The sequence below is a fragment of the Vigna angularis genome, chromosome 1 (genome assembly GCF_016808095.1).
Source record: "Vigna angularis cultivar LongXiaoDou No.4 chromosome 1, ASM1680809v1, whole genome shotgun sequence".
NCBI classification, from domain to species: Eukaryota; Viridiplantae; Streptophyta; class Magnoliopsida; order Fabales; family Fabaceae; genus Vigna; species Vigna angularis.
In genome coordinates, this window is record NC_068970.1 from 22,179,134 (window position 1) to 22,198,945 (window position 19,812).

Sequence of the window (19,812 nt, forward strand, 5' to 3'; positions counted from 1 at the left end):
AGTCTGCACATATCGAGTCTAAGTCGTATTTCTGGAGCAATTTTATTCACTAGATCAAGTATATGTAGTAACGTATGACTGAATTTTCCCAAGTTTACATCTATACTGGGTTCTTATATACAAGCCCATCAAAGACCATTATAATTGGAAAAAAGGAAAGCAAAAATGGTTCTGGTGTGGTAAACTAAAAATGGAATAAAGCTACTATTTTGAAGAACACTTGATTGGTCAAAAAATGGCTAAAAGTGGAAATAGGAGGAAAATAAATGTAAAAGTAGGTTTAATGATGAATGATGGATTAGGTGGTTTAATAGAGGGACTGGATGTAGCCACGGGATTCACAGCGGTTGCAGGAGGGACCGCAGGGGAAACAGCAGGAGAAGACGATGGGTTAATTGGTGGTGTATTTGAGAGCACATCATCATAACCTGACAATACCAGATAGCATTGTTTAACAACAGTGCAATGTGGAAGACCAATAAATTGAAACGTTGAAGAGATGAAATATACTCACAATTAGTTTCTTTCCATCCAAGATTCATGTTCTCACGATCGAAAACTATGTTGTAACCAGTCATGAAGTTCTCTGCAGTAATATAAAAATACAATCAGTGTTGCAAGTTTGTATGCATGGTTCAGCAAAAACATTGATGTTTGGTCTAAACCTTGATTTATGATTTGCAGAAACTAAATAGAATTATGCTGTAGTTGTAACTTGCGATATTCATGACATGTCCCGTTTCACTAACCCATGCATGGAGTTTTACAAGTTAGAATTCGTTTTTGAGAATGGATTAGGGATTCGTGTGATCTGAAACCAACTTGGTGTTTTGTTTTGTTTTCAAAATTTTCAATTTTCAATTATTAATTACTAATCATATTCTTTTGACTTAAAGAATATGATTTCACATGATATATAATACACTTACATTAATATTACTTATTTTGAAAAATATCTAATAAAATACACTTACTTTGACACTTTACTTTTTAATTTTGTGACATAGTTATACATAAATTTTAATAACTTTTTTTTTCATCACACTTCTCAATAATCTTTTTTTGGTTTTAATCCTAAATAAATTTCTTATTTTTGATTTGGTGTCCAATAAAATTTTACATTTTGTTTTAGTTCTCGATTTTTTTTTTCATTTTTGACCCCATGAAATATATATTTTTATTTTGGTTTCTAAGTTTAATAACATCTTTTAAGTATTGAGTTATCTTTTAAATGACCATATGAATTATCAAGATGATACATATAATTTTTAAAAGAAAAAAATGTATTAATGTAGTGAAAACACTCTGTTCTCTTCTCTTTGATCAGGGGTTGCATTTCTTATTTCTTTTAATCTCCATTATTCAACGATGAAACTGAAAGTGTATAAATATCAATAAATATAGGATTTTTTTGTTTTGTTTTGTTTTGGAATTCTTCATTTCTTTTATATCATTGTCGAATAGAAAACACTAAAAGAAAAAGAAAAAAGTATGTAAGTGTTTAATGGATAACTCACCAATGACCTATAGGAGAAAATTAGAAATAAAAACACTACAGGACACCAAATAACAATACAAATTTTATGCCAATCCTAGTCAGCCTTGTTACTTCATAGATAGATGCAAATGAATCAAAACAAAAATAAATATTTATTGAGGACCAGAACCCCAAAAAAATATTTATGGAGGACCATATGTAAAATGTTTGAGGGACAGGAAAATGAAGTTGTGTATGAACCAAAATAAACTGTTCCAATCTGTTAAATGAATGGTCTTAATTGTAGGTGTTATATCAATAAAGGCACGATAATTGATTATTCCGAATGGAAAATTTGAAGATGAAAATTCTTTGAAGAAAAAAATGATTGAGTTAAATACTTACGTCCAATGATATTGATGCTGTTACTCTTTTGGATTCCCAAACAAAGAAAGTTTCCTTCCTTCTGCATGTCAGAGAAAGGAAATGAGATTAAGAAGGTTGAGAATGATTAGAAAGCATGAAATTGGAAAAATATTTTGTGCTCCCACCTCACTAAGAATTATTACTATGGGATCCGTGACATAATAATCATCTCCACCTTTCATCGTTAGATTCACAGAAGGAACTAAGACTGTCTGATTTAGACTGCAGGTAAAGTGGAAATCAGTTTCTGATAGATTATTCAAAAACAAAATTATGTTAATGTTTGCTCTCAACCCAATATCACCTTATGTTATAACAGTACTCAAAAGGGACAACAGATTCAGTTGATTGAAATGAATGCCGATTTGCTTTGATCCGTGAATTGAACTGCAAATAAATTTTTCACAGCTTATGGCTTGAAACTCATTAATCCTTAAAAAACTGTTTCATAGTAGATTACTTACCATCTCACCAAGTCGTGTATAAGCTGGATCACTTATGTATGTAAACGAGGTACCAGAGTCAAATATTGCATGAAACTCAACATCAGCAACAAGATCTTCCACAAAAATTTGGGTTATGCTGATGTTATAAGTTGGACTGCAGGGATTAATTAAGCACCAGTACACAGTTAGACACAAGAATTTTTGTTGCTTCTGTTGTAAAGAGTCCAAACGTCCACTTACTGCAATTTGTCAAGGTTGAATGGTGTTTTTCTTTGGTCTGCCTTGCCAGTATCACCAAACGTGATTCTTCCAACACCATCAGATCCAAAACACATTGAAAAGGAATTTGAGATGAGCCCTTCTTTGGCTAGGATGCTAGGAACGGATCTATTATCCATTCCAAGTCCAAATAGGCCATTTGGAGTTCCCCCATTTTGAAACGCACCAGTTTGAACTTGGCCACAACTGCAACAGATTAATTAATACCAAGAATCAAAACAGTTTCAAAGAAGCAACCATATTTAAATGTTAGTTCAAGAATCACAGTGAAGGGTTTGGCCTAGAGTTTATTGAACCTTCAAATGTAAACACACTGAGTAAGTATTTTCAGTTAGATGTTCAGTATTTTACCCAAAAATAATTCTTGTGTCAGCAGCATCTGCTATATCATCATCTGTGATTAAGTGCAACACGTCCTCTACCAAGATTCCCCTAGATGAAGTATCGTTTGAAAGATAGTCAACTCTATATCGACAGCTGCTGCCAGGTGAAGGACACTGTTGTTTCTGTGTACAATAGCTGCTATTGGTGCATGGAACTATGTTGCTTGTCGATGACTTATCAAGATTATAGGTATTAAGTTTAATTATCTGCCAATTTAAAGAAGGAAAAAGAATGGTGATGATGACGATGGTTGAGTATGAAAAATACATGAGTTTTGTTCAAGACTCAAAGAAACCGCAGAGAAAGGAAAAGTGAATCCATTTAATCAAGAATGATCATGAAAAATCAAACACAAACGCTTAGGGTAGACAGATTTAAATACCTTTCCTCTTGATATCAAATCGGGCACACACCTTGTACAATTACAAGGTAACCAAAACAAGTCACTGCCTGTATCCAACGCCACCAGAAACCATAAAGGTGGTGTGCCAACCGAAACATTTGCAAAATGCAAACTGAAATGCAAATAACGAGGACATATTATAAGTACACAAACAGCAACATAGAAAGTACGGAAAATGTTAAGTTTTAGTGTTTGGATGAACAAATTTACTCAGTTTTAGTTTCTGTTATTAACTGTTTTCAGAAAAAGAGCATTAAATTCAACAGTTAAGAAACCAAAACGCAATAAAACTTGCTCGTTCAGATATTAAAACTTACTATTATTACATATAGATTGAGCGATTCTTAAAAAGGTAAAATGTGAACAAGTATCAAAATAACAACTAAACCAAACCTTTTTCTTTAACTGACAAACCCTTTGGCATCAGAGTTCAATCTAAAATACATAAAGTGCCAGAACTTTTCAAGCAAAAAAAATTACATCTACACTTTCCAGCACAATTATTCTTCCAGGGTCATAATTTGAGGCAGAATTCTGACAAACTGACCCAGAAAACTTAACTTTTTGAAAGCAATACAAGTTAAAAAATTAACTTTTTGAAAGCAATACAAGTTAAAAAATTGACTAGTGGGGGTGAAGAATTGTCATACAATCCAAAGGCGGGAATCCGGTAAGTGTCATTGCCGGCGGCGAAAGTGAGCGGCGTAAGAGGATCGGCGGCGAGTCTCCGGCCCCGGAATATGCGATCTCTGTGGGTCATAGCAGCATAGTATTGAGGAGTTCCCTTCTGAGGAAGATCATCAACAATGCCCAGAATCCCCTTAACCGGATCCGAGAGCCTGTGGTGTATGTCAAACCCAAATGTGCCCAAACCATAACAACTCTCTGAAGCCAAACCCAACAGCACCACTAACATCACCCATGCCAAACTCACACACCCACAGCAACCCATGACTTGTTCAAGCTAACACTTTACTATGTGTGGTGGAAAATTATGTAGCTTAGTTTTCCTTAAATTTTGTTGTGTTCCTCAATCTTTATGTTTGATGAAAAATGTTGAGTGGCAAAGAAGATATGGTTTATGTATGGTTTATGGTGTTTGACACAAACAGAGGTAGGCAAAAGTTTCAACTGTTTTTTGTGTCCCTTTGGGGATGCCTCAACACGTAAAATATGGGTCCCTTATTATCTTCATTAATTCAATTTAATTTAATCACTAAGTTAGGTTTTTATTTATTTAATAAAAGTAAATCACAACTTGTTTACCATTTCTTATTTATTAGTGTTGCTATCTAGTTAAAATTGGATCATTATAATAATTATTGTAAATTTTTTAACTAAACAAATTATATTAATGTGTCCCTGGTGTATATGATTATAGAGAGTAGAAACTGCATACATAATTTTTTGTATTATATAGCTCAGTTAATGCAACTTTCCTTTGAGTTGTTTTAGAGACACTCATAATATATAGAGTTAGTAAAAATAAAATTACTAAAAACTCTTGTATAAATGAAGATAAATATATTATTAACTCAATACAAATTATACATACATATATATACATACATATATATACATACATATATATATATATATATGTTAAAAAATATTATGAAAAAAAATATCGACCAGAATAAAATATTTCACGTATTGCTCAAGTGAAATCTTATTTAAAGTTACAATTTTAAATTCTTGACTTTATTATAAATAAAAATCGTTCGTTATTAACATTGTTCAGTGCTTGAATGTCAAATCTTCTTTGTTTAACATTATTGACTAATGATAGTTAAAGATCAACTTGATCTTTAGTTAAAAGCCATATTTTATCATCTTAGATTCGTAAGTATTATACCATTCCAAAACTTGTAGTGATTGCATGATCAAGATGTATCATAGGGTCCAAAATTTTATAAATATCTTTTCGTACAAATTTTTTATATAGATTTTAGAAAATTTCCTATGAAAAATTTATTTACCAATTTTTGTGAATTTTATAAAATTCCACTAAATATTTATGAAAAAATTCAAAAAAATAAGAAAATTTCTAATAGTGATAACTTATACGCTAACTATTTTTAATAAATAAGATCATTGAATATAAAAACTTCTCTTTTATTAGTTTGGCAAATCTTTAATAGGCGTATGTTTTTCTCAATTTCAATTTATTGCATTTTCCGGAGTTATAAATTAAATACTAATAATTTTTATTAAGTGACGATATAAGTTAACTAAATTAAATACATCAAATTTCTGGATATATTTTATGAATTTTGACTGAGAATTATCAAAATATATATTTTTAATTAGGTATATTTAATGGGAGAAATACAGAAAAGGACAGTTTTATATAATAAAAGAAGTATATTAAAAAAGTAAAAGAATGTGTATTTCAACACAATAGAATAAATTTCGGTAACTTCTGTGGTTTGGTAGAAAGACTAGATCAAGTCAACAGAAGTTCTATCAAATCAAATTTATTATTTAATTAATGGTAACGACTACAATCAAATGCAAGTCAATCTTGCTAAAAAATCTTTTACAAGTCAACACTGTACGTATCCATAACTCAACTCAATTTTCTTTAAGTAAATTATTTTTCTTTGGTGTATAGAAAGATAAATTTATACTATATATAGGTAAAAATAAATTCTATATTACATATAAGAATGAATTACACTTTTAAAATAAAATCTAAGATTACGGTATTTAAAAATTTATCATAATAAAATTTATTATTTATTTAATTCATTTATAAATATCTCATTATAAGAAAAATATTAAAAAAATCTCAGTTTGATTGAAAATCTTATTACATAATATAGGTACAAATTTATAATATAAAAGTAAAAACAAATTTTATTATATAAATGGGTTTTGTAGATATATATTTTATTATTATTCTTATTTATTGTATATGATTTTCTTATTTAAGATGATGCAGAAGGGAGGATCATTATAGTTTTTATTTTAAGCCTCACATAAAAACTGATAAATTGAATCATACATTTTATAATTTTTAATTTTCATAGCTTTTTTATTTAAATTTTTTCCAGTATATTATTTTTAAATAAAATGAAAAAAATGTAAATATAACTTTAAAAGCACGTATCGTTCTATAGAAAATACACAAGAAATACATATTTCATAAACTAGAAAATATACTATCTTAATTTTATCGAGGCTAACAGTTTAAATATATTTTAATTAAGATATCAATCAAATGTTAGATGAGCTTTTACATTGATTATGATTATATATATATATATATATATATATATATATATATATATATATATATATATATATATATATATATACATTAAATATAATACTGGTTTCGTTTAGTAATTTTAAAGTTAAATATGTTTCTCATATTAATTTTTAATAAAATTTGGAATTAGTCTCTTTTCAAAAATTTTGATTCAATTTAAACTCTCAACTTAAAAAATATATGGATTTAATTATTTTAACTAAATTTTGTTAAATTTATTTATATAATGCACATTTCATAATATTGAAGTTGTTTATTGTTTGACATTTTTTCTTTCTTTAATGATAGGTAAGAAACCTAAAATAAACTTAACAAAATTTGGTTAAAAAGATTTAAATTCACATAGTTCTAAAAATAAAGGATTAAATTAGTCTAAAGTTTCAAAGAAAAATTAATTTTAATTTTTACCTAAAATTAAAGGACAAAAATTTATTTAATATGTGATTTTATTAATTAATAATGATTTTATCCATAATAATGTCTTTGCTAGACACAACACAATTAATAACTTAAAAAGTGATAAAAACGACAAAGAATAAAATAATAGATTCAATTTTTAAAATAATAAAAGAAAAGTTATCCGTGAAGATGGAAAGAATAAAAATCTACTTGTTTTAGATGTTAAACATTTTTCTATAAACAAATTTAAATGTTCACTGTTACTGTTACTGTAGGGTTAGACCCGACCGATCGGGTATGATGTTGTGCTGAGTAAAATGGACCAAACGGTCGAGGCATGGAAATGGATTTCATAGTAGTTTGGTCACAACAATAGTTGAACAAAGTTGTCTGATTAAGACTAACATTAATGACCATTAAGAGATAAATTAATTGGTCAGATTCTTGTAAACTTTATAAATATGGGTTTAATTTTGAGATAAAACTTACTTTTTCATAATTGAATTATTTTAACTCTCCAGAGAAAATTTTTGACTTGAGTCAACCCCTCAAATCGAACCATCATTTAAAATAGAGAAGAAGTACACGTTCGTCCAAGTTAAAAGTATCACGCAAGAATTATCTTCTTCCATTCCAGCATAAACATTCACTTTGTTTTAAGGATATTTACTATCTTTCTTTTTATTAAAAACTTTTACTTTTCTGTAGGTGAAATAATATGTATTAGACGACAATATCACACGTTGTATTTAAGCTATTAAACGAGACTAGTTTTAAAAAGTTTTTCAATCAAATTTTCTCTAGTCTTGGATTAATAACTCGTTTTCTTAAATAATATGACAACTCCTTGAATTATAAATTAAAATGTTATTGTGATTCTTATGATGCATAATCTATGATGTTTGACACAATACACGAAAATCTTTCAGTGGTTATAATGTTCTAAATGATAATGTATGATTGGATTGGAAATATTTGTTGGTGATTGCTCTTGATTTAACTATTTAATTTAAATTATAAATCATTCTTCTTTATAAATATACTAACTTATCCTTATTTTGTGATTGTATTCTTTTCTTTCTATTATAACAGTAAGTTATAGGGAGCAAAATATATTATAAGTGAGGAACCTAGCAATGATCTGGCTCGGAAATAAAGTAGATGTAGACGACTATCTTGTATAACTCGTTTTGTATTACATGATATTTCTCCTATTTTTTATAATTCCCACATTTTGAAATACTTTTACTTTTAAGAAATATTGTAATATATTTATGTAACCTTATGCATGTAGTCTTATTCTTAGAATCAAAAGATAAGATACTTAGTAAAATGTTTTACTAATCCAAGTGTTACAATTTACTCTTATATATTCTAATTGTGTCAATTAATTGCTCAAATTGTCTGAATATATAATTTTAGTTTGCTAGATTTTAACTGTTAATTAAATCCTTTAATTAAATATATAAGTTTTTATACCATTTTATTGACGTGGACTACCATTGACTTTGCCAATGACTCATTTTTATTATAAATAACTAATAATCTTTTATCTCTTATCACATTCTTATTAATAATATTATAATTTTCAAAGGAGTAAACTTTAATCTCAAACTCGTTATCCATAAAACCACATTAGTAAATTCAAATTAAAAAAAATGAAATTATAAGAAACATATAACTATTACAATTAAAATTTAGAGATAAAGTGACATTTTTTTATATTTAAAATACCAAATTCACATAATTAAAACCTGACTACAATCGCATAATTAAGAATTGAATTGATACAATAAGTTAAAGCAACTAAACTATTTACTTACTATATAAATGTGTATTTTAATAGTGAAATTGCCATTTCACTTTAGCCAAGTGGCAATACTTTAGTGTTGGTGATTGTGATGGGTGAAGTAGTTTTACCCAGTCTTTTGCTTGTGGTGCTAATTTTTTCTTTTAGGATTTGTTTTCTTTCCTCTCATGTTTATGTCTTTTCTTTGTGATGCATGAATGAATGATGAAAAGGACAAATAGTTCATTAATGGAATTTGCACCAAAAGAGCTTCCATCATTTCCAAATAGTTTTAGAGAAATGAGACAAAGTTGAGAGTCTCACACTTTTTACAATTTAATTGGTTGATGAAAAGTATAAGCCCATGCCATTCCATTTTTAATTCAAATTCCATCTCAATTCATCATAAAATTATACCATATGATTCCACTTAAACATAAAATAAAATATAAATGAAATTAATTTACATCTTTAAAATTTTCTTCTATGAAGATAACATTTTTTTTATCTTTTAAATCAAATTATAATTAAATTTTTTACTTAAAATTATGAAATTTATCCCATAATATGTTGAAAAAAATATGTTATAATATTTAAGTTAATTATACTTTTAGTGCTTGAAATTTGGAGTAATTCTAATTTTGATTTCCCAAATTAAAAACGAAGAAGGGTTCTTTAAGTTTCTCAAAATAGGAAAAAATGTAGTTTAATTTATGAACACTAGATTTAAGGGATTAAAACTGATTTTAAACTCGAATCTTAACTATTAAAAACTAGTTTTAGTTCCTCAAATTTTCTGTTCAAGGGCTAAAATGGTTTGTTTTTCAATTTTGGGGACTACAATTATTTAACCCAAAAGTTTTGTGAGAGTGATACAATTTAAAAAAAATTAAATTCTATTTAAATATGAATTATATGAATAAATTCCTTTATAGTACAACGCCTGTACAAGCATAAAGGAACAAACTTGTCAGCATATAAAAATTGAACTCTTTTCAGTGTGTTTTACGTCTTGTCCTTCAGTGCCATATATTCTAAAGTTTCAAAAAGACAAATTTGGAAAACTTAGTCACAATTGTTTATCAATTTTATTTTCTAAAATTCTGATTATATTTTTTAATCAATTTGATTTTCAATGGTCTAATAAAAATATATTAGTTAACTTTTTCTTTGCATATTAAAAGAATATTTCTTTTATAAAATAAATGTTTTTATTTTAAAAGTAAATGTTCTATTTAAATATAAACCACAAAAAAAACTCTTAAATAATAACTAATTTTAGTAATAAAAAATATATTTAAAGATCATTTTTTTTATAATCAAAACTTTGGTAGTTAAAGTTAATGAAGAGAAATACTTACATAAATTGGTTGAAAGAGTTAGTAAAAAAATACAATTTTCCCTTAATACGTAGTTATTGTTACATTTAAAGTATAATAATAGTGTGTAGTTAATGGAAAGAAAGGGGGAAGAAATACATATCTTTATACCTCTTTTTAGATGTAACCATGAGATTTGAGTGTAAAATATTATACTTTATTGTAAATGAATTAAAGTAATGAAATTCTATATAATCTGAGCATTTTATCAGCAAGTGCAGTGAATAAGTTTAAAAAGAATGAGCAAAGAAGTAAGTGGAGAATTCAAGAAAAAGACTATATCAGTTGACTGAGTGAATACAGTTTGAATGGGCGTGTAGAAAACGAATGCGTGTTCTTCATTTGTGGAAAAGTTTGAAAGACTTGCTACAGGAGTCAGATGACTACGCGTAATCCCCGGACCAATTTCTTCCTACACCTTCTTCTGCTCACACCCATCATATTCAATATGTTAACATTCTATTGCATATATTTTCATCATATTAAATGTATTTGGACAATTTATATATAATTTACTTTCAAAAATTTAATCAGTTGACATTTTTCTTTCAATAAATTTAAGAATCGAATGCTGTAAGATAGTGTAAAAACAATTAATCATTATGGATGTATTTTGAACATGGTTATTATAAAAATTAATAAATTTCTCAATTTCATTTTCTTTTCTTGATCTAATCTATTTTGCAATTTCCCCTTTATTTTTATAAACAATATGCGAGAGAGAACTTCAGGCCTTTGGTTTGAAAGAGTTTGTCTCAAATTTTGTCCGAAATAGTCTATCACGACCTTTAGCCTGGATTAATCTATCTTAACCTTCAGTCTGAGACGATCCGACTCAATATATTACCCAGACTAAAGGTATTGTTTTTAAGAATTAATTAAAGCCTTATAGAGAAGTCAAACTTATCTTAACCCTAACTCTAACTTGCTTAAGAAGAAGTTTTTTCAAAGTGGACTAAGGTTGATCTATGGATCATGAATCAATTTGACAATTCTAACTATGACCAATGATATTGTGAATAGTGAAGGTGATGATAAATCAACTTTTAATTTATATTATTTTTCTTTTCCATTCCAAACTCCTTAGCATGCACTTTTTTAGATTGTAGAACTTGAAAAATAGGTACAAATCTTGCAATCTAAAAGCATTTTGAGATAATAATACTACCTAAATTATGTAATGTGAAATGCACTTCTAGATCAAGAAGTCTATTATAGAATACATAATTCAAAATAAACTTATAGATCCAAAAATGCATTATGAATGATGCAATTGAAGTTTTTTTCTACATAAAAGTACATTCCAAATTGTGAAATATAAAATACAATTATGAGTCTAAACCTCTATTCTAGATTGCACAACCTAAAAGAAGACACTTTTATATATAAAAATATTTTGTTGAATATAAAATATAGGTTTAATTGCTTCCTTTGTCCCCAGTTTGGTTGAATTGTGTCAAATTCATCCTCATTTTTAAAAAAGTTTCATTGTCGTCCTCACGTGGTGTAAAAGTGTCAATTGAATCCAAACATAGAAAAAATTTGTGTCAATGTAGTCATCTCCGTTAAATACACACTAACGGTGTTAAGTGGCTGATTATTTGGCACTAACGTGGCAAATGAGTCACAGTGGTAATGACGTGTGCACAAACTCTGGCCATGAAGTGTTCCCCTCTTCTTCTGATACTTCCTCTTCTTCTTCTTCTCTTTTTTCTCCAGGGTAGTGACAACCACCGGCGTAACCAGAGCGTCTTTAATCAAATCAACAATCAATTTATCCCTAACATCCCTCATGACAGCATTGATCACCAACCCCACTTTCATCCCATCTAACAAAACACTAAAATCAGCCTTTATATACCACAAATAAGCAGCAACGGTTTTGTCTCGCGGGGATTTCACGAAGAACTTGAGTCTGGCGCCCCACTTGAATTTTCCGTCGAGGACGGCGTTGCGAAGGGCGAGAAGGTCCTGGAGGGTGGAGGTGGAGATGGAGGAGCGGGGGACGTAGGAGCCCGTGTCGTCGGTGGCGACTTTCTGGTAGGCGAGGAGCCAGAGGTCGAAGCGGCGGAGGAGGGGGGAGATGGAGGTGACGACGCGGTCGGGGTGGCGGAAGTTGTCGATCCACATCTGACAGCAGAGGGAGACACCATCGTCTCTGGAGAGGGTGGAAGAGGAGAAACGACGAGGGGAGGAGAGAGGTGGGTGCAGGATAGGAAAAACTGAAATTGGCCGCAGGGGATTGGTGGTATTGGGGAGAAGTACATGGCGGAGGCGGCCGGAGAAGAAGGGAAGACGGCGACACATTTGGAATTAGTGTTGTCCGAGCATTGGCTTGGAAGGGAGTGAGGGAGGGAAGCAAAACCCACCAAAAATTAAAAGTGTAAGACTAAAAGCCTCCCCTTGTCTCTCTTCCTCTCCCTGCAACCAAATACAGAACAGAATATACATTCATGCTCTTCCCTCTTCTTCTTCTCCAAAACCATTCTAATTAATTAAATCAAAACACACTATAAAATTATATTCTTTTCTTCTTCTACCCCCTCGCACTAATTTATCAAAACCCTAACACAAGATGGTGAAGGTGCGAATGAACACCGCCGATGTAGCCGCCGAGGTTAAATGCCTCCGGCGCTTCATTGGAATGCGGTGCTCCAACGTCTACGATTTGATTCCATTTTCCTTCTCTGCAGACCTACGTGTTTAAGCTGATGAACAGCAGTGGAGTTTCGGAATCTGGGGAGAGCGAGAAGGTTCTACTGCTCATGGAGAGTGGCGTGAGATTGCATTCTACTATCTACATGCGTGACAAGAGCAACACGCCTTCTGGTTTCACTCTCAAATTGAGGAAGCATATTCGTACCCTGGAGAAAAAAGAGAAGAAGAAGAAGAGGAAGTATCAGAAGAAGAGGGGAACACATGGCCAGAGTTTGTGCACACGTCATTACCACTACTGTGACTCATTTGCCACGTTAGTGCCAAATAATCAGCCACTTAACACCGTTAGTGTGTATTTAACGGAGATGACTACATTGACACAAATTTTTTCTATGTTTGGATTCAATTGACATTTTTACACCACGTGAGGACGACAATGAAACTTTTTTAAAAATGAGGATGAATTTGACACAATTCAACCAAACTGGGGACAAAGGAAGCAATTAAACCTAAAATATAATGTCTATGGTTTATAACTACATTTTATCGTGTTGTCATAGTTGATATTAGTGATGTTATAGAGACTTGTCACATGACTGAAAAGATACATCTCTTAGAGAGTTATATTGATCATGTTGCCAAAAATAATTATTTTCTTTCAAAATCATGAAACTGTGAATATTTTAAAGATGTGTTAATATCCGTCTTAAAATTCAAATTAATTTTAATTAAATGATTCTTAAATATATAATTTTTTTAATAGGAATTAGCATGAAATACAAAGTGGGCTTGCTGTACTACCCACAAAACTGCATTTTAGTGGGCTACAGGAAGCTTCTTCCAGCACCTCCATATAATCTGAAAAAAAAAAGTTTTACAAGTCAAAAATTACTTCTAAACAATTGAAGAGGATTAACAAAAAATAATTTTTAGATGTATATTTCATAAATCATTTTATATTTACCACAAAAATATTTAATATCTAAACATTTAATTTGCAATGTGTTGCCAAATATATTATATTCTTTTATTTATTATATAATTTTTTTTAAAATTTCATTCATTAAAATATTTTATAAAATAAATCTAACTAATTTAAATACCATTTTATATTATTTTTAACATTAATGACAATTTAATAATCTTATTTTTTATTTATTAATTTTTTTAATCTATCATATTAGTCAAATCACTCAATCTACCGTTGGATACTTCAATTTTTATCTATTTTTGTATTTATTTTTCAGAAAATATCGCAAAAGGAGCATTGAAAACCGGTTTCCACAATTAAATATTTTGAATACATAGAAGAAATTGAGATAACTAATTTATTATGGTTCTATACCCGTGCACAAAGAAATCCATTGAATGATGGTTGATTTTTGTTATTGTAATTTTCATTATTTGAGAATAAAGAAAGATTTACTTGTAAAATTTTTATAATTATCCATCTCGTCAACAGAATCAATTAAAAAAACCCCTCCCTTTCTTTTTTGATCTCAATGTTTTATCTTTTCAGCCCCTTCAAAATAAACATGCATGGAAAAATATAGTGGAATCAAAGGTTAAAAACATTGATAGAGACGGATCACAGGTTCGGTAGAATAAAAGTAATGAGGATTAGGTGTTCTGTCCCAGCTTGCGGATCAGAAACATGCCCTCGTGGATTGATGTTGAAATAAAACCATCTACTTTACACGCCAGCACAATTGTTCCTTGCTGGATGGACTCAAATGTTCCTTCCTAGCTAAACTATGAAAGTATATATATGTTCTCCTCCTTCGATAAGTAACAGAATAACAATTGGGAAGGGAAAATACAATGCAAATGCCATTTACTGATTTACAATGTGGTTTTATAGCGTGAGTAAAATTCATACATAAATTCTCCGTGACTGGACTATATCAACATACTCTTATATCAACGTAGGATCAAAAACTACCACTGGTCCATACAAATGAATGATTATGGAATATAAACAAAACAGAACACAAGAAATCCCAGTAAAGTTGGAAGTGAAGTATGGCTATAATGTGAAGATGGTGATGATGCAGTTGACCTCTGAGAGTTGTATTTGGACTTTGTGGATGAATCCGTGGCAGGGTAGTGACCAAGCCCGGCAGCGACAGCAGGAGGTACATCTGCGTGTGAGTGTGGTCTTATAGGGATGGCATTGCGATCCTCAATGTCATAACCTGTTTAGGGCTCAAAGTGTGAGCATTTGTTTCTTAGGCATTAAAGTATGGCTACAAAATTTAGCATAGAGGAATTGTAAGCACAAGAAGAAAATAAACACTGACAATCAAATTTCTTCCATCCCAATACGAGTTTTTCTCGGTCAAATACCACACGGTAGCCAGTCATGAAGTTTTCTGCAATAAACATCAGAAGCTGAGGTGTAAACAATCATTATGATCATTTAGAATTATGGACTGGAAAATAAACATATAAAGAATGCATGCATCATTGGAATTTTGAAAGATAAAAAGGAAGAAATGGTGCACTGACACAAGACACCAAGTTGTTAACAAGACGCATTCTTATTTAGTTTGATTTAATTTAAAGTAATACTTGTCCCCAGGGGTATTTAATTGACTTCTGGTTCATAAAGAACATATAGCCCTGAAATATTCAAAAAGTAGAAGAGACTTACGTCCAATTATATTTAGTTCGGAACTTTTGACAACTGCTAGACAATATACAAGTTCGCTCTGTAAAATGGCAAGGGTAGGAACATCATGTTAGTTATACGTATATCCTCAAAGTTAACACAATTGTTGGATACTTATTTTGAAGAATAATCCAGCAGGAAGTAACACCTGAGTAGAGATAATAATTATTGGATCATAAACAGCAAAATGGCTTCCACCTCCCATAGTTAAACTTACACTAGGAATCAGGCTAGTGTTTGCATCAGGACTGTCCATCATAAGAAAGAATACTTAGAACTTGAAAGAAAAACAATTAATAATATTAAATAATATTCCAATAGTTTTATGACCTCATGTCATAGCAATATTCAAAAGGGATTCTTGAATCTGATGGCCGCCGCCTGTCATGTACTTGGGAATGAAACTGCAATATAAAAACTTTGGTAAGTTTTGGCCACGATGAAACATCTAGCTGAATGTAAGGATATTTTATCCCATTTTAGTACTTCAAGTGCTTACACTCTCAGTAAGTCTCGTATAAGTTGGATCAACCAAATATGTGAAAGAGGTCCCAGAATCAAAAAGAGCTGTGAATTCCACATCAATTAGAGTTGTTCCTACACGGACTTGAGTGACTGTGACGTTATAGGTAGGGCTGCAAAGATGTATCCAAGCATAGGAGAAGTAAGCAATCTTTGCATTCAATTAATGTTACTTTAATTTCATACAATCGGAGGCAAGTAACAGGGAATTACCACTTACTGTGATGGATTCAGATTAAACGGAGTCTCGTCTTGATCAAAACTTCCCTTGTCCCCAAAACTTATCCTTCCAATGCCATCACTCCCAAAACACATGGAGAATGAATCTGCTGTAAATCCTTCTCTAGATAACATGCTAGGAACTGATATTTTCTCCATACCTAGCCCAAACAAACCGTTGGGAGCAGCAACATCTAAGAACGATCCACTCTGAATTTGTCCGCATCTGCAACACATAAATTAAAATTACTCAGATAAGTGTAACATTGATTAGTTTTGGTAATTTAACAACGAAGGAAACTGACCCAAATATGACATTTGCCTCAACAAGGTCATGGTGATTATCATCTTTTGTCAAATGCAGAACGTCTTCCACTAGTATTCCTGATGTAGACGTTTCAGCAGAGACATAAGAGACCATGTAGGGGCAGTTGCTGAATGTCCCGGGGCATTGACTGCGGTGCATGCACAGACTGTTGTTACAAGTAACCTTCTTGCTAGTTGAAGATCCATTAGGATTGTATATTTGAAGGTCAAAATCCTGCAAAAACAACGTTTTTAATTGAGAAACAAAGCAGGCGACAAGACACAAGACTTGCATATCTAGAACGTAAGAACCATCTTCCACATATTAGAAAGCTAGCACTTAAAGTTAAAAATGTTTTTCACTCGAGGAATAAAAGGGGGAAAAAGAAAGCCAGAAATGTCATTTACTGGGGTGGATCACATGAGAACCTCACTAAATACAGTGTGGCCCAGGTAATTGAATGGGACCTAGATACATTTCATCTAATAATAAAATCATTTATTCAATGCAATGTTAAAAGAAGTGCGCTTCTTGCAACATGCCCTTAAAATAACTATAGCCAATTAGAGAAAACCCCTATAATCAACAACAATATACTATAGGAAAAACTTCAGTTCAGTCACCAAAAAAAGAAGGAAAATAAAACATACCGAAGCAAAGGCCGAAGCAAAGGCTGGGCTATCAGTAGCAGCACATCTTGTGCAATCACAAGGTACCCAGAACAGGTCACTTCCGGTATCAAGCGCCACCATGAACTTGACTCCCGGTGTCCCTATTTCAACTGTCGTATAATGCAAACTGTATGAATCTCCAGAAGAAAAAGAAAAAGTTAAAGAAAACCAGGAACCAATCTCCAAGAAAAAACATTACTGACAAAAATTCGTAACATCACCGAAATCATTAACAAAGAATGGTCAAACTCAAACATTATTCACATCTAAATAGTAATTTCTCTCCTTCAAAATTCAAACCTTAAGCCATTATCTCTTCATTAAACTGATAACTAAATTATTATAAAGAAATTATTAATCAATTTAAATTAAAAGAAGAATCTAATTTTCAACTATTCGTACACTAATTCTCACATTATCAACGAATTAAAAACGGTTTCAACACAATTATTAACAAAATTCAATCTTCCTATCATTTTATGGTTAGAAAAGAGTAGGAAGAGATTGTATTTAAATTAAAATCTTGAAAAATAAACCTTTAAATAATGACAATAGAAGAATCAAAGAGAAGAAAAGTACAATCCGAGGGAGCTGATGCGGAAGGTGGAGTTGCCATCGGAGAAAGCGAGACCGGCGTCGATCTGAGAGAGTTTGCGGCCGCGGAGGAAGCGGTCGCGGTCGGCCAACTCAGCGTAGTACTCGACGGTGCCCTTTTCGGGAGGAGGGGGGATTCCGGCGGCGGCATGGGACCACTTTCTGACGGGTTCGGAGTGGCGGTGGTGCATGGTGAACGTGTAAACGTGGTCGTGGCACTGGCAAAACTCCCAGAGGGAGATGAAGGTGACAACAACGACGAAAACGAAAGCGAGCATTTTCTTCGTTTGGGTCCTCTACGCTAACCCTCTCCCGATAAACCCCGCATTGCTCGGTGGAGCCTAGGGTTTGGCGTGGCGGAACAAGAGAAGATCTTGGTGTGACGTGACTGAGATCTTGGATCGAAACAGTGTCGTTTTTGGTCACTGTGTGATGATGTCTGTGTATGAGTGGGTGAGTGAGTGAGTGCTTTATTATATGAAAATGCCAGAGCCATGTGAGTGGGTCCCACCACCGCGCTTTCACTTTTTAACGCTGCCCAGCTCTCCAATGGCGGCTCCTCTGTTCCGTTTTTGTTTCTATAAATATACGCCATCGCAAGCTTCAACTTGCTCAAACAATTCTATAACAATACACTGTTATTACCATTCCCATTAAAAATATCATTTTATTATGAGTTTTATGAATATGGTTTTTCCAAAAATGGAAGAGAACTTTTTTTAGGTAAATAACTTTTTCAGTTTCAAAAATCCCATCATGGAATTTCCTTTAAAATAGAGTTTATGTATATTTATTCATAAAATATATATTTTCACATTCAATTTTTTTTTACATTCATTTTATATTATTATTTACTATTTTTTAATTTTTTTTATAAATACCCAACTTTACTTCTTTTTTTATGATCATTTTACTTTTTAGTGGATTGTCAAATGTTTTTGGTATCAAATAAATTTGTCCTTTATCTATTTCTTTTGTGTTTGTTCTTTGATGCAATTGGATTTAACGATGGATAAGGAGATGAAACAAAAAAGAAAACTCATGTAATGCGTACTTATATAGAAGTTCTGATCACAAGAGAATCAATTTTTTAAAATGATAATAATTCATTCTTGGTAATAATTGTTTGAGAGAACCAATTCTCAAAATGAAAAATCAATTTTGAAATCCTACTCATATATATATATATATATATATATATATATATATATATATATAAATTGATTATCTGATTCTTTTATATATGTATATATACATAATTGGTTTTATAATTATATAATATAAATAATAATAATAATAAAATAGATAATAAAAACAATAATAATTTATATTATAAAGATAATTGGATGATGTTACATTCAAAATAATTCTTTTTTATCATCCACATCAATTAATTTATTCACAATTTTTCATAATTTTTTTTTCATTTTCTCACATTTTTTTACTATTTTCCCTTAATTCAAGTAATATCTTGCATTTCTTTTTCTCTTCAAATTTATTGTTTTTTTCCTACCTCAAATTCATCCTAGGATCCAAACAAAACATTAAAACATGCAAACTCTTAATTTATGTAAACATAAAAGATATATTAAAAGTTTAATAAAACAATAACAACAATCCTAATAAAACCTACCTAATGATGTGTATGGTGTATACAACTAAATCACCATATTACTTCATTTAGACTATATAGTAATTGTTTGAACCTTAACTTGGGTGAGATAAACATTAAGATCAATATCACATTTGAGATATTATGTGTTTTGAAGTTCAAAATTACATGACGGTATTATTATCTTTAAAAGTAAGAGACTCCTAAACAAAAATATTTAAAATATAATGATTGACTGTAAAAATGTTTATCTCAAAAGATCTAGTTCACAACATACCTCTTTGGAACAATAACTATTTACA

At 30.8% G+C, this 19,812-nt stretch overlaps 2 protein-coding genes across 4 annotated transcripts; both read right to left on the minus strand.

Moving 5' to 3' along the window:
• Positions 1-10: 10 nt before the first annotated feature.
• Positions 11-4,511, minus strand: LOC108346589 (aspartyl protease family protein 1-like). The gene is made up of 10 exons (XM_017585660.2): positions 4,066-4,511; positions 3,395-3,527; positions 2,980-3,218; positions 2,590-2,814; positions 2,368-2,503; positions 2,208-2,290; positions 2,029-2,125; positions 1,883-1,943; positions 515-586; positions 11-428 (listed from the first exon to the last, which is right to left on the minus strand). Exons 1-10 carry the CDS (start codon positions 4,365-4,367, stop codon positions 229-231), a joined length of 1,548 nt encoding a protein of 515 aa, XP_017441149.1. The 5' UTR covers positions 4,368-4,511; the 3' UTR covers positions 11-228.
• A 10,206-nt stretch (positions 4,512-14,717) lies between these two features.
• LOC108338738 (aspartyl protease family protein 1) lies at positions 14,718-18,455 on the minus strand. Of its 3 annotated transcripts, none has more exons than XM_052871405.1 (10): positions 17,884-18,455; positions 17,284-17,414; positions 16,632-16,867; positions 16,328-16,552; positions 16,085-16,220; positions 15,916-15,989; positions 15,734-15,833; positions 15,568-15,625; positions 15,215-15,286; positions 14,718-15,109 (listed from the first exon to the last, which is right to left on the minus strand). In XM_052871405.1, exons 1-10 carry the CDS (start codon positions 18,047-18,049, stop codon positions 14,880-14,882), a joined length of 1,428 nt encoding a protein of 475 aa, XP_052727365.1. In that variant the 5' UTR covers positions 18,050-18,455; the 3' UTR covers positions 14,718-14,879. The 3 variants fall into 3 exon arrangements, with proteins under 3 accessions (XP_052727365.1, XP_017431374.1, XP_017431304.1); XM_017575885.2 differs by having other exon boundaries at positions 17,284-17,441; XM_017575815.2 differs by having other exon boundaries at positions 17,284-17,431; positions 17,884-18,454.
• Between the last annotated feature and the right edge of the window lie 1,357 nt (positions 18,456-19,812).